This window comes from Lutra lutra, chromosome 4 (genome assembly GCF_902655055.1).
Source record: "Lutra lutra chromosome 4, mLutLut1.2, whole genome shotgun sequence".
In the NCBI taxonomy this organism is placed as follows: Eukaryota; Metazoa; Chordata; class Mammalia; order Carnivora; family Mustelidae; genus Lutra; species Lutra lutra.
The window spans coordinates 126377726-126393593 of NC_062281.1; the positions used below are offsets into that span (position 1 = coordinate 126377726).

Consider the following 15868-nt stretch of genomic DNA (forward strand, 5'->3'; position numbering starts at 1 on the left):
TCTCAAAATATGTTTATAATCTGAAGAGTTTTACAGTTTTATTTCCAAATTGTATATTTCCCAGCATGTAAAAATAGAGTGTAGCCCATTGAAAAAGGAAATGGAACACAATTTACTGAAAGAATCTGTTATCTTTAATTTAGAAAGAAGACATTTAACTTGCAAATGTTGCCATAGATGTCTCTGCCCCACAGATGACAGAACTGGAGAAACTTGTGGAAGATATCTCCTTGGTTGCTCTACCTGACTCTTCTGGAAGCTTAAGGTCTCGAAGTTCTGTGATCTCAAAGGCTTAGATGAGAGCACATTTTATCTTGCTCCCTTATTTTGTTGTTTCTAGATCTTGCTTCCCCAGGCCATGGCCTGCCCTACAGGTAACAAGTACGTGCGGTGTTACTGACACCTCTTTCCTAACCTCTGCTATGGTAAATGTGGTAGCTCTTCCCAGACACTTATTCTGTGGAAGTGGAGCACATGTTCTATTTGGAGATTGGCTGGCATCCCCAGCATTCCTGATGTCTCCCTAAAGATAATAGTAGACAGGAACACTCTGCCTACCTGAGGTAAAGAAACATCAGCCTAGCTTCCTACTTGTGGGTAGCCAAAGACTCCTCTTGCTTTTACTCACAGGGTCCTACATTATTCTGCTCCAGTGCTAGGCTGGACATAACTTCTTTCTTGAGGTTCACAAAGATATAACACAGCTACAGTCACCAAATAACCTGAGACATGATCGTTTTAATCTCTTTCTTTTGGTGTAGAACTGCCAAGACTGGCCAGAAACGGTACCCAGACTATTTAATTGCCTATGGAGCTGCAGCATGAAACTAACGAGCTGCTCATTAGTGTACCCAATGCTTTCTCTTTCCTTCCTGTGGCTTCTGCTCCTGGTTTAGAAGCAGAATTATCAAGTTTTCTCCAAAGAAACATATCTGTCCTACAGCAGTCAGATCTCTGAACATTTAACTTCATCTTCCAAATCATTACAGAAAACACTTAATGGCTCTGTGCCCAGACCTGACCCCTGCAGATCCCATTTGCAATGACCGTCAAAAGGCAGATGGATCACCACCAGTAAGTACTCTTTGCATTTGGCTTCCAAATATAGGAGTGGTTGGGTAACTGAGGGTCATTATACTTTTCCAAATTAAATTCTTCTAAGATCTATTTCTCTAATGCAATGGAAGGACAGTATGTTCCCCTGACTGTGGATGCTAAGCTTAGGGACAGAAACCATGCTCACATAGGGTATTTGTTGAGTAGAGAACAAGGAGATGGCCACCAACTGCTCTCTGAATATGAAGATCATTCATATTCGTCATGTCCATTAAGTATCAAAAATGATGCTCAAATCTGCTGCACATTCTGATGCACTATGCCACCTTATTTTCTTTTCAACTAAATCTACTGATAAGTGCTAGTTCCTGAATTAACTTACTCTAAGGAGGCTCTCTGTATGGTCCTTGCCCTCCATCAGCAGTCTAAATTTCACATACCTTATAATGACAATGTAAAAGAGTGCAGTTGCTGGCTGCAAGGTATTAGGGAATTAAAAAAGATTGTAATAAATTGGAGCTTTCAGCCTCACCTAGAAGAATGCAAATGTAGTCATAAGAACACACACATACTGCACTGGCCGAAGAAAATGTCAGCTTAGATTCCACTAAAAGAGACCAGTGTGTGACCTTGCCTTCAAATCAATTCATTACAGGTCCTCTGTGGAGTCTGAATCCAAGGCTAAAACATGGGGTGGGGAAGAGAGGTGGAGGGGCAATTTTTTTTTTAAATCCCTCACGATTTTGATATCCTGTCTGCTCCTCCAGTTGAGAATAATCAAATTCAACATTAAACAATTCTCACATGAAATATATTGGCACGAAGGTGTGCTCATTCCCACTTATGCTTATGAGGTGCTTCCCATGTCTGTGGGTATTTGCTACTAGCTGCAGGCCCAGATCACAGGAATAGAAACCTGGTGTGATCAGAAAGGACTCAGACATTTCTGGTTTTAGGGCTGTTTGGAGACAAAGGCTGCCTACCTGCTGAATTTCAAGTACTTCTATCCTCTTGTTTTGATAACACTTCCTTTCCCCTGAATTGGGGGTGGGGAGGGGCAGAAAGCACCTTCAGTTATTGCCAAGGCATTATTCTGGAGGTATGAAAGGCACACTATCTTTAGTTTGCTAATTTTGCCTGAAAGCTGTCAACAAAGGGCTAAGAAGAAATGATTTGGTTCTTTTCAGTTTGCTTTTCAATTAAGATATTTTCTTTTCCTTTCCTTTTCCCCCCTTCCCTGACAAGCATGTATGGAGTAGCCTGGGCCTAAAGCTTAGTTGAGTCAGGTTGGGGTTAGGGAACAAGACTTCTGGTAGTTGTGAGAGGTGACGGGATATAAGCATCCAGGGACTGAAGGGAGTATAAGCCCAAGTTCAAATCTAGAGAAAAATACAACTAAAAACATACTTCCAGCAACATTTGCTCCAAGTATTCAATGGCCAGCTGATGGTGGTGACAGGACATTGTCCTCTAATATCTCTTCTCCCTTATTTGTAGAATAATGGGACTTTTGTTAGTTGGACCCATGGGTTCTAAGGAAAAGAATATTTCCAGCCTCTTGCAGCTTCAGTGTGCAAATGTGACTGAATTCTGGACAAGCTATAAGGGGAACTATGTGCAATTTCTTGGAATTGTCTTTAGAGGGAGGAGGTATGTTCCTTTCCTCTTTTCTTTTTCCTGCTGGAAAGATTAGAAGTCAAGTGGTGATGGGGAGAGCTAAAGCAGCCATCTTGGGCCATGAAAGGATTCTGAGAATAAGTAGCATGCATGATGGAGCGAAAGGGTAGGAGGAATCCCTAACATCATGGAGGGCCATGCCATCTCTGGTCTCCCTGGATGTTTTTCATGAAGACACCCTTCTGTCTTGTTTATCTTACTTGGCAGGGTGGGGGTGAGGGCAGGGAGCCAGTTTTAGATTATAGTCATATTTTTCCAGACTCATATATAAAGTATCAGGTGCATGAGCAGAAGTAACTCGGAGACATTCTCATGCTATCCCATAGAGGCAGAGAAGGGTCACACATCATCACTATTTCACCTGTGGGAAAGTCTTTCAGAGGGGTGAATTCAGTTCTTCATCCCATCTTCCTTCTGTTGTATCCCGAGTTCCTTCTCTCTGGCCTGCATCACCAGCAATTATACGTCTCACTTTTTATCAGTACTGCTCCCCACAGTACATAAATATATTCTGCCTTTTAGTTTTTTTTTTTTTTTTTGTAAAGATTTTGTTTATTTATTTGACAGATAGAGATCACAAGTGGGCAGAGAGGCAGGCAGAGAGAGGGGAGGAAGCAGGCTCCCCGCTGAGCAGAGAGCCTAATGTGGGGCTGGATCCCAGGCCCCTGAGATCACGACCTGAGCTGAAGGCAGAGGCTTAACCCACTGAGGCACCCAGGTGCCCCTGCCTTTTAGTTTTGCATGATCTGTAGACTGTGAGAACATGGGGATGGAAAATGTCTCTTTTGTAACCCCTTCTCCCACTTATCATGCAAAACAAAGCATTACTTAAATTTCAGACACTCCATACACTCCATAATTGAATTAATTTGGAATGCATTTTTCAACTCCACCCATTACACCATTTCCTGTTTTGTTTTGTTTTGTTTTGTTTTTTTCACTCTCATCTTCAGATTTTCTGTTCTTTAGAGAAATTATCTTCACAGGAGACTGAATTATAACACTCTCTAAAATAGTGGCTCTTAACTTGAGGAAGGGGAAGACAGAACAACTTCGTGGAGTCCATCAGCTCTGCAAAGTTTTATATGTGGGAATATGAACTTTTGCCTGGAGGGAAAATACATAGCTTTTACCAAAATTTCCAGAAATTCATGACCCTCCACTAGCGTACAGTAAAAAACAAGAAGAAGGGGGGTGGGGAGGGAGAGGGGGAGGAGAAGAAGAATGGGAGAAGGAGGAGAAAGAAAAAGAAGAAGAATTATTATTATTCTTTTTTTTTTTTTTAAAGATTTTATTTATTTATTTGACAGAGAGAGATTACAAGTAGACAGGCAGGCAGAGAGAGAGAGGGAAGCAGGCTCCCTGCTGAGCAGAGAGCCCGATACGGGACTTGATCCCAGGACCCTGAGATCATGACCTGAGCCGAAGGCAGCGGCTTAACCCACTGAGCCACCCAGGCGCCCGAATTATTATTATTCTTTGGCTAAAATGATACCTAAAATTGGTTTTTGGATGGGGCAAGAGAAGGAACAAGGCCTACTTGGACAATGCAGTTTATAAAGAAGATAAGCCCATAAATAGATCAAAATGTTTTATATATCTAAAGTTGTTGTTGTTGTTGTTGTTTTTGTTTTTTTAGGCTTCACTTTCCTTCCATGGTGTTGAAAAATAACCTTAATCCTTAATCCCAATTGAAGAGGCGACCAAGCAGAAAAGATCAGACACTGGCAATAAACTGAAGCAATGCTTTATTGCAACCACAAAGCACCAATTCAACAAGGCATTGACACACAGAGATTTGAACAAATGTCTCTTTGAACAGAGATGTGGCAAGCTCACTTTTTTCAAGTTCTTAAAAACAAGTACTCAAACCAAGAATCAAACAAAGCATCAGAGCAATTAAAAAAATATTACACCATCATGAAGGAATATATATAAAAATATTCTGTACTAGTAACAAGGCTTTTTGATCTATAACTCTCGGCAAATTCCTTCAGAAACAAATCAGTATAAATACAAACCATAAAGTGAAAAAATCCTTTCTTCTTCGGAAACAAAGAACCAATTTGAAAGTAAATCTATGCAGAAAATATCATTATCCCCTGTGAAAAAAGCTGAATATGGATGGCGATCCCCAAGACAAAACAGAGTTTCTCTTTTCAGAGGTTCTGCTCCTGCAGGGGCCATGATGCACGTTCCTCTCAAACATCGTGGTACATCCCAGTGAAACCTTAATAAGGTCAAGTGAAGGACCCTCTATAAAAGAGGGTGTCGGCAATTCCATCCAAATAACACAAACTCTAAGGAGCAGAGCGATTCAAGGGAGACAGCATCTCTCTCTCTTTTCTCCCCTCCCCTAAGTTTTCTGGTCTTTTATCTCTCTACATCTGTAACCAGAAGATCATTCCATTCAACACTTTTTCAAGGATTTTGGGAAAGCAATCTGAAGAAAACCCCTTTGGTGGGGAGGGGTGTCCAACCATGTCAAAGATAACTCTGTTTGACAGGCTCCACCAGGAAAACCATGCTGTCCACAAGTCATCCTTGCTCCTCCTGGCTGAGTTCAGGTCAGCCGATGGATTGCCTAGTCTATCCCATAGGATAACGTTTCATTTGACTGAAATTCTTTACATATACACATGTATGTATTCTGTTTACAAAGTTTCATCACATGAAACTAAATTATATCATTATATATTTTTTGAGGTCTAAGACCCCAATTTGACTGTACTATGAAGAGTTGTTCTTTAGATGCTTTGTCTGCAGAGGTTTTACATGATACTCGTAGATTTTCAGAGCAGGCCCCAGTTTTAACTGAAGTCCCGTCAACACATCATTTCTTGTCATCAATAGCAGGGATTTTCCATCAATTTCCTATAATGGAAGAAGACGGTAAAACCAACACTGAGTCCAAAAGCTCAAGGATAATGAAGAACAAAAAAAGTTCAAAGGAAAAAGACATATTGATTGTCCTCAAGCTAAAAACATTACTTTTTCACTTGGGTCAAATGGAAAAAATGGACTCCTCTATTTTTATGTTCCATCTTTCACTTTTATTTTTGGATTAAATATAATCCATAACTGATCTTGTTTTCAAGATCACATCCCTAAAGTCTCATCTTAAAAAAATGATGGCAGGCTTGGCACATATATCTGTAAGGGTCAGAGATATTGTTTCTGAAAGAAATAATGACCCTTTCCATTTATAAAATGTATTGAAGTTTGTGCAAAATTTCTGTGTACTTAACTCCTAAAACAACTCTATAAATTAGGGCAGGCAGGTATTATCAGATTTTACAGGCAAACTAAGGACCAAGGCGAGAAGTTAACGTGCCTAAGATCAAGAAGTTAGGCAAGGAAAACAGAGGATTGGAAATCATCTGCCTAAAACCAAAGCTGATGTTCTTTCCGTAATGCCTTGGTGTTTCTCTTGACACTTAGAAGTAAATATGTGTAGTATAGGTGAACCAGTGGGGTCATAGATGACTCGGTATTCCAGAATCTTGCCAATTACAACAATGGGCAATGGAAAAATGATTCACTCTCTGTGAACTTCTTTCCTGTCCTTTAAAAGAAGAACCGACCTGAAAATCAACCTACCATACTTCCTCTTAGTGGATCCTCAAGATTCAGGTAGTGAAGGTAGTGACGGGCAGGGCTCTGCCCCTGCTCTCTCAGAATCCACTTCCCACTCCCTTCAGGTACCCAACCAGAGTTCCCTGGAGACCACAAAACTTTTGGGGTAAAATATAAACAGGCTTTTCATGAAAGGGATATGGATCCCAAATACAGAAAGTAGTTTGGAACTTCTGGAAAGGGATCACTGAGAAGCTTGCTGAATACCACCTTATTTTTATTATTTTTTATTGTGGGACAAGTGAGCTGGCTCTTAGGGGGCCTGGGCTCAAGAGATGGACCAGCTCTGCATGTTTGGTAAGCATCGACTTGTCTGTACAGACATATGTCTGTACCCATCTCCCCCATGATGGACAGATAAGGAGACAGGGGTGTAATTGCAACTACACAAAACTGTGACTCTTTCCTACACTGACCCCAAGAAAGCCATTCTTCCAAACTCCCTTGTGTTTTGCTAGGCTATGAAGAAAGTGTGCTTTGTATGTCTCCGTGTATGGAGAAACGTCACTGGGCTCACGGGCTGAAGAAACACCCACTTTGGGATGCCTGGGTGACTCAGTCAGTTGAGTGTCTGCCTTTGGCTTGGGTCATGATTCCAGGGTTCTGGGATCAAGTTCCATGTCAGGCTCCCTGCTCAGCAGTAGCCTGCTTCTCCCTCTGCCTGCTGCTCCCCTTGCTCGTGCCCTCTCTCTTGAAAGAGAAAGAGAGAGAGAAAGAAAGAAATACCCACTTTGTGACTTTGGGTAAATCCCTTCCTCCTCTGTCTCCTCAGTTGGTAATGTGGGGATTTGGGGGTTTCTGATGGGATTCCATGAGATACTACTTTCACAAATGCTTCCTGAGCTATGAGTTATATAATCACTTACTGTTCCTCAACAGGCCCATGGTCCTCATGTCACCTGTCAACCACCTACCATGAACCAGAGCAGAAGGGCAAGGAATTACTTCTAACTGCTTTTTGGTGTTTTTGAACTCTGGAAACCTTTATTTTGCTGACAACTAGAAAAAAAAAAGTCTCACATTAATTTGTGAGAGACAACTATTCAAAAACATGGTGCATAAAAAAGCAGTTAGTTGACAGGGCAGACTGGAAAATTATTTTAGGACAAAGGATTTGACTTTCCAAATCTAAAATATTTTCTTCTCCTTACGCAGCTAGTAAGCGCAAAGACTGCCCATCAGTAAAAGCTGTAAGGATGAGAATTGGCAAAGGAGCTTATGACATGCGGAAACCACTCTAGCAGTTCTGAAGGCACTATGAGGTCACAGGAATCTGAATCACAGGTTCCTTCAAAGCTCCCATCTATCTTAGATTGACTGAGATGAAGATGTACTCACTTATAACGCTTTAAAAAAACAGCCAAGCACTTCCTGCTCTCCTTCTTTCCTTTGTTGTTGTTTGCTCATACTTAACTTCCTACATATTTTAAATGGGCATCAGGAAGAGATGACACTGCTCTCATTTCTACACAACAAGAAAACTTCCTTGACTAACCGATTTTTTTTTTTTTAATCTTTGCTGGCAAAAAAAGTCCTTCTACAACTCAGCATTTCTGTCAAAAGCCAAGTTGTCTGTGAAAAATGCTGAAATTTGGATTTTATTTAAGACAAAATGGAAAATCAAGTTTCATGCTCCAATTTGATTTTCCCTTTGTTCAGTAGCCATACTGCAGTTCACCTCACACTAGGGCTGGTAAAAGAAAGCTCCATCTGGAAATCCTCATTTTAAAAACTGGAAATGAATATAACTCATACATACAACAAAACATTCCTCTTTGGTCATGACTACAGCAGCTCAGATGAATGGCAGTAGAACACAACATGATGGAAATGTGAGCTTCCAGGTCAAACAAACTGCAGTCTGAACCTTGTCTCTCCACAACTTATTGTGTGAGCCTGCACAAAGGACCTGAATTTCCTGAGCCTCAGTTTCCTCACTTGCAAAATGAAAATAAACCCCTGAAGGATTCTACAGATTAGAAATGATTCATTCACGTAAGGCACCTAGTACAGTGCCTGACAGACAGGAGGTTCTCAATGACTAGTAAGCAGCAAGAACAGGATGTGTTCCAATTCCAAATCCATCTACTGCTTCCTTTCTGGAAGTGTGCTCCCTGCCTGAATGCTACCCTTTGCCAGAGGGATGTAGGCGTATTCCTGTTCAAGTTCAGAAAATTCGGTGAGATTAAAAAAGCTCAAGACTACATCAAAAATTTGTCTCATAAAAACTGCAAACATAGAAAAGTTCCTTGATTAAGGAAGCGAATCATTTGTTACATAACTTCTATAAAAGATTGAGATGCAAATGAAATCCAAATTTTGCCAGTCAGCATGGTGTACTAGAATGAGCATGAGACTGGGAAATGGAAGACAGAGTTTCTGATGCAGACTCCATCAGTAATTTTCCACAAGTAACCACTCCTCTGTATCCCAGTATGTTTATTAGCATAAATGAAGGGGTTGGAGGGTGACCAGATCCAGTTAAATAAATATTTAAAAATCCCATGATTTAGCATGTACTTATGATTAAAGTCAAAACAAAAAGATAGTTCACCATCTTGGGATCCTGTTTATCTCCCTGTGTTAGGGATAATCATTTGTCAGTTTCAGTTTCTATCTTCATGTAAGAGTAACCAAGTACCTGTTGGACAAGAATATTTATGCAAAAAATCTTTGCCTACTTAATAAGTTCCAGCAAGTACTCATGCATGGAAGTAAGGTTTAGAAATGGTATGTGTAAATTTCCAATGAGAGCAAGACCCAAGATGTAAAAATAAATGAGTGGGATCCTTAGATATTATAGCTCAGTAGAGAAGCATGTGTTTTAGAGAAAGACATTATTTTATTGCTTATTAGGTGGGGCCTAGGCAAGTTATTAATCTCTCTCAGCCTCATTTCCTTGTCTATATGATGGAGGAAAAGTAGCTACTGTATTTCACTGCTGAAAGGATTATTGAGATAACACAGGTGAAGTAGAATGCCTGATATCTACCAAGTACTCCATAAATGCTAGCTATTTTTAAAAGTCTCTATTAAAAAAAATCTTAACCCTTTTACTTTTCACTCTTTCTCTCTACAAATGCTAATACACCTTGATAGCTCTTTCAATTGAGATTGTTATATGGCCAATTGGAATGATGAGGTACAAAGAGGTTCAGAAGAGAAAAACAGTGACTGTCAAGAAAGAGGAAACTGGTTAATAGCAAGGAGGGACAGTGAAAAAGTCAAAGAGAAGTCAGTGGGCTTTCTGATAGGAGGGCCCTGCAACTAACCCAGAAGGCCATACTTGTGGGGTGGTTTCTGCTATCCCAAATATAGTGCAGAGGAAAAGAAGGCTCAATTAGAAACAGAAGATGGGATGAAAGCCAAACTCTGCTGCTTCTTAGTTTCTTGTGTATCATCTGGCCCATTATTTCTTTCCTCTGTGAAACAAGAGGTTTGGACTAAGCTGACTTCTGTCCATTCTAGTTCAACACACTCTTAGATTCCAATTCTGTCTTTGATAAGCATCAGACTCACCATCCTTACAGGAAAGTCTCCCTATGAAAGAACAAAGCACAGACTCCTTACCCATGATGTGGAAGAATTTGATGAAATGGGCTGTCCTTTTCCACTTCAGTCTTCCCTCTCACATTTTCTAGAACTTTCTTTGTAACAACTCTCTTGCCATTCACTATCTGGCTACAAGTGGTGACCAGTCTGAAGTTTCCCATTCCACTGCTTACAAAGGGTACAAATGTCCCAGAGGAAGGGGGACTTGGTCTGGAGCCCAGGGATACAAATGTGGAAAATCCTGTGTCCGATATGGGGATGACATCAAAGAAGGAGGAGTGAAATCTCCTGGCCTTACCCACATGACCAGTGGAAAAACAATCTCCTGAGAAGAAGTCTCCATCTTCAAAGACATTTTGAAAGCCAGAGTGTGGCCTCTCAAACTGTGGTTTCTCTTTCAAGCAGTTTTTGTCTCTGCAGTCACCTGTATTTTCCATTTTGATGTGGTTCTCTTTGGACTTGTCATAGTTGTTGCGTTTCTTGGCATCAGACAAGACGTCATAGGCTTCTGCTACTTGTTTGAATTTCTCCTCAGCTGCCTCCCTGTTTTCTGGGTTCTTGTCTGGATGTACCTGAAGAGCTAACTGGTGGTAAGCCTTCTTAATATCAGCGGGGGACGCATTTTGAGGCACACCTAGTACTCTGTAGTAATTCATCATGTTTCCTTAAAGGACCTTTCCTTACCAAGACACAGAGTTTGTTTTCAGAACAACTTCCATATAATTTTGGAAAGTAAGATGGTGAACCACTCCAGTCTATACCAAGACCCTTTGAATCTCCTCACATAGTTGTTGGAACAAACTCTCTTCTGGGGAGGAAATTCCTCTTTGGTGTCCTTTACAATTCCCCCCCTCCCCCACCCCCACAGCTCAATGTGAGGGGAGTGACTATGAGCTCAACATTATCAGCCAATGACTCTCAGCTGATGCTGTGCCTGCCTTGCATCCCTACTGGCAGAAAATATGAGGTGGATAATATACATATTAGGAAGATTTCATCTAGTTTAAAAAACCAACACTGAGCAGCTTGTTTATAGAAAAAAATACATCTATGTGGCTCAAAAAGAAGTCTTTACCTCATTTGTTAAGGCAACAGTCAGAAGCAAAATGGGTCTTGCCCTTAAATTCGACACAAAATCCATTTTGGCTCATTGTGAGGGCTAATGCCTTCAGTGACTTAATGCGTATCTCCCTGTTATTTAATATTTGCTACTGGCACAAAGTGTGTGATAAAGGGGCACTATTACCAAAAAAACCTTGTACACATTTCTGATGAAGAAAAAGAATGAAACTCACTTCATCAAATGAGGAAACTGGGTTACAGAGATGTCTGCCTAGATTTAAAAAAAAAAAAAAAAAAAAAAAAAAAAAAAAAAACCTACCAGAATAGACACAAGGAACAGAATTAGAAGTGAAGGCTTCCCATGTATGGTCAGATAAGGCTTTTTCACTTCAGCTATCTTTATAAAGTTAGCCTTTTTGAAACTTATCTCCGGACTTAAGAATAAAACTAAGTAGCAGCATCACAACAGCAGATGCTTTAAAAAATAACTTTGAGGCTCAAGTGTAGGAAGGGTGGCTGGTTGCTCTTTTTTCCAGGACACATAACTACACATCTCTCAGATTTCCTTGCAATTTGGTGTGGCCGTGTGACCAGGTCCTGGCCAATGACATATGAAGAGATTATGTGTACTTCTTTCTGTGAACACCCGGCCCATAAAACTACTTACATGTACTCCTCTTTCCTCTTTATCTTTATGCCAACTGAATGTCAACGTCTGGATGACCTTGATCTGACTGCAGATGACAGAGCCTCCATCACCCTGGGTTCTTGAATTATAGAGAAGGAAAACACTCCCACGACCACCATGGACTATTTACATGAATAAGAAACAAACTTCTACTATAATTAAGCCATTATACATCTTTTCATCTACTTGTGACAACAGTTAGTCCACTCTAATATACCATGTCCACAACTTTTTCACTTCTAGAAACTTCAATAATGTCATCAACCAGCAAAGTCCTACCTCTGCAACACTTGAAGTCCAAAATCCTATCCTATCTCTCACTCTTCACTCTCATTACACCGATTTTCACATTTCAATTCCACTTTCTCCAGGGTCATGAGTCTCCTTCAGACTCCTCATTTGTATCAAGTCTGTACCCCTTGGTTGGCCCTGTGAACTATTCTTTTTTTTTTTTTTTTAAGATTTTATTTATTTGACAGAGAGAGACACAGTGAGAGAGGGACCACAAGGAAGGGGAGTGGGAGAGGGAGAAGCAGGTTTCCCACCGAGCAGGGGCCCGATGTGGGGCTTGATCCCAGGACCCTGGGATCATGACCTGAGCCAAAGGAAGATACTTAACCAACTGAGCCATCCAGGTGCCCCTGAACCATTCTTTTATATGCCCTCTCAAATTGCCCTCTTTGGCCATTAGTCAACCATGGTGCCCATGCCACAAACACCCCATCAGGGAGAAGAATAGCAATCCAACTTCTCTGACTCCTATGCCTGGTGCAGCTGGGGAAAATAAACAAGATTTGAAGATGAAATCCTACACAGAAGCTGTGTGCCAGTCTCAGCTGGGTCAGGAAAATTACTCGACAGTTCTTCTATGTATCCTTGGTCAGCTCCCTCTCCCATTCCCCTTGATGGCCACTCTTAAACTCACTGCTCTCCTCCAGTTCCTTATTAAACCTCTCCCCATCCTGTCCACTCCAAGCACAGGAGCTTGCTTCTTGTTTAGCAAAGGAAATAAGAGTCTGTTGGGAACTCCCTTAATGTCCCTGGGGACAAGGGAAATCTTAGCTAGATATGTACACATCCTCACCTATGCCCCCAGAGCACAGGAAGGATAGAGGAAAAACAGGAAGGATAGAGAAAGACATCCCTGTCTTGCTCAGAATTAATCCCTTCATTTTTTTTAAAACAAAAAAAATGAAAGCATTGAATATTTTATTGACCAAACTGAATGAATGGAATCATGTATATTATGGCCAACATTACATTTTATTATGGTAAAATATGTATAACATGAAGCAGGCCATTTTGGTAGTTAACCTTTTTTTTTTTTTAAAGATTTTATTTATTTATTTCACAGGCAGAGATCACAAGCAGGCAGAGAGGAAGGGAAGCAGACTCCCTGCTGAGCAGAGAGCCCGATGTGGGGCTCGATCCCAGGACCCTGGGATCATGACCTCAGCCGAAGGCAGAGGCTTTAACCCACTGAGGCGCCCTTAGTTAACCATTTTTAAGTGTATAAGTTAGTGGCATTAATTGTAGTCACAACATTGTGAAATCATTGTTACCATCTATTTTTTAAACTCATCACCCCAAACAGAAACTCTCTTAAGCAGTAATTCCCCTCTCCCCGAGTCCTTGGAAGTTCTAATATTTGTATCTCTATGAAGTTGCCTATTTTAGATATTTCATATAAATGGGATCATACAGTATTTAAGTGGTTTACTTCACTTAGTGTAGTGTTTTCAAGGTTTATCCACATAGCATGTGTCAGAACTTCACTCCTTTTCATGGCTGAGTAATATTCTGTTGTATGGATATACCATATTTTGTTTATCCATTCACCTGTTCATAGACACTTGGGTTGTTTCCACCTTTTGGTAATTGTGAATAATGCTGCAATGAACATTTGTGTACTATTGTACACAAATTGTGTACTATTGTAGTATCTATTTGAGTCCCTCTTTTCAATTCTTTGTGGAGAATTGTTGAGCCATATGGTAATTCTATGCTTAACTTTTTGAAGACCCACGAAACTTTCCTACAGTGGCTGTACCATTTTATATTCCCAACCAGCAATGCACGAGGGTTCCAATTTCTCCATGTCCTTGCCCTTCCATACTCTTTGATCTCATCCTTTTCCTTATCCTAAGGGAGTTTGCTTTATTTAACTGTCCTCAATCTCATTCAATTTTAACCTAATTCTTTTGGCTACTTTCCTGCATATAAATAAGTTTGAGTGTCTCCTCTCTTAGAAAAGAACCCTCATGCCAATTGTGTAAGACTGATGAATCATAGACCTGTACCCTGAAACAAATAATATGTTAAAAAACAAAAAACAAACAAACAAACAAACCAAGAACCCTCATGCCTACATAACACTCCAGCTACTGGTTCTCCCTTCACTTGGCCTGCCTCCCACTCACTGCTCAAAGGAGGAAAGCATCCTCTACTTCCCTGTCACCCACCCTCCCCCTTCCCCAACTCCACTGAAACTCCACCACCATTCACAGACCCCACCAATGGGGCTTCACCTTTTTGAGGTATCTGAACTTGTTGATCACTGAATTTTTCTGAAACTTACTCCTTCACTGATTTCTGTACAAGTTCTCATTACTGGTTCTTTCCCTACCTCCCCCACTGTTCTTTCTCAGTTGCTTTTGCTAGATGCTTTTCTTCTCCAAACAATTAAAACTTTGTTATTCCCCCAGGGCGCTGACATGGACCTTTTTCTCTTCCACTTTTAAATGCCTCTCATTCTCATCTCTCCCATGACTACTAATGACCTCATATCTCTGCCTCTAGGTCTCACTCTTCCCCCAAACTATCTGCTAGATACACACACCTGGGTGTACCACAGGCCTTCAAATTTAATGTGCCCCAAACTGCACTCATTATATCCCTTTTACAACTTATCTCCCACAAACATCCTAGTTCATGGCACAACTTTACAACCACCCAACCTGGAAACTTGGCAGTCATCCAAGCCCCTCACTTTCCCACCTGTGGGTAGTGAACTCAGTCTTGGGTTATGGCAGAGAAGAGAAATGGGACAAAACTTCAACCTCCATTGCCAGTGATCCACTAAATTCTTCTGCCCATTTTCCCCAGATTTTCTAACCCATCCCTTCCTTTGCCCAGTAGAATTATTGCAGCAGCATTCCCACCTTCCATCTTCTTGACCTCCAATCCATTCTCCACATTGCCAATAGACTGATCTTTGATCTTTCAAAACCACAAATCTCATCCTGGCACTCACTTCCCACTTAATATCCTTCCATGGTTTCCCAGTGCCTTTCAGGTGAAGTCTCTCTTCTGCCAGGCAAAGCAGACTATCTGTATTCTGGACCTCTGTTTATCTTTCAGTCTTATTCCTTGACATTCCCTGCTCCACACGTCTTACTCTAAGGCACTTGGAATTCTCATGATAAATCATGTTTTTCTCATGTCGTCATGCCTTTGTATTTGATCTTCCCCTGCCAGGAATTCTGTGTTTCCTTCAAATGGTCCCCATACCTACAATGGTTTCAGGTGGTTTGTTAAAATAAAACAATACTCGCAGTAATGGACATTATTTACTTCAAGAGTTTTATATTCATTTTAATAAGTGTTAGAAAAAGCTACAACAACTATTGGAACACTTGAATGAGTGAAAAAGCCAAAGAAGCACTACGCTTGTACCTGGTTATGTGATAATGTCTTACAACTGGTCTCATTTCAAATAAATGACTTAAACAACCATTGGAGATTTTTGGTTCAGAGAAATCTACTCTATTTCAATCAAAAACTCAAAAGGTCCTTTCCTTATCAGTTTTGCTTTCAATACTCTTGGCTGGTATCTTATTGCTAGCACCATCCGTTTGCTTTTTGAGTACTTCCCAAATATTTATAGACTGGAAGGACACATCAGCAGAGTTTGAGTTGCCACTTCCCCTATTGATTATGTTATAAAATATTTTAAGCATTTCAGAACCTTCAACTGTTAAGAAGTATCTGGTGTCAAGTCACCTTAAATATCTTCAGTAGTTGGTATTATAAAGTGCTGATAAAGTAACAACAATTACTTACAATTTGTGAGGTTTTAACTGGTCTCACTCAGAGCTGGGTTTACCATGAAGCTAATGAAGCTTAACTTTTGCCTCAGTAATTTTGTATTTATATTTTCGAACTTCTTTCCCCAAGGAGGGCTCTTAAAATTGTAAA

At 40.5% G+C, this 15868-nt stretch overlaps 2 protein-coding genes across 8 annotated transcripts in view; both read right to left on the reverse strand.

The window, feature by feature from the left end:
- The window catches only part of DNASE2B (deoxyribonuclease 2 beta), a 67224-nt gene extending 57209 nt beyond the window's left edge, over positions 1 to 10015 (reverse strand). The window contains exon 1 of the mRNA XM_047726792.1: positions 9940 to 10015. The gene's annotated coding sequence lies outside the window, so the exon portion shown is untranslated. The remainder of the gene's footprint in view (positions 1 to 9939) is intronic.
- The window catches only part of SAMD13 (sterile alpha motif domain containing 13), a 55184-nt gene that overhangs the window by 9737 nt on the left and 29579 nt on the right, over positions 1 to 15868 (reverse strand). For 5 of the 7 annotated variants that reach the window (XM_047726801.1, XM_047726806.1, XM_047726804.1 and 2 more), the window contains exon 4: positions 4467 to 5607. The exons of the other annotated variants lie outside the window; for them this stretch is intronic. In XM_047726801.1, coding sequence (XP_047582757.1) covers positions 5464 to 5607 — 144 coding nt within the window. In that variant the 3' untranslated portion in view covers positions 4467 to 5463. Of the gene's footprint in view, positions 1 to 4466; positions 5608 to 15868 lie in introns of those variants that run through there. 7 annotated transcript variants of the gene reach the window in all.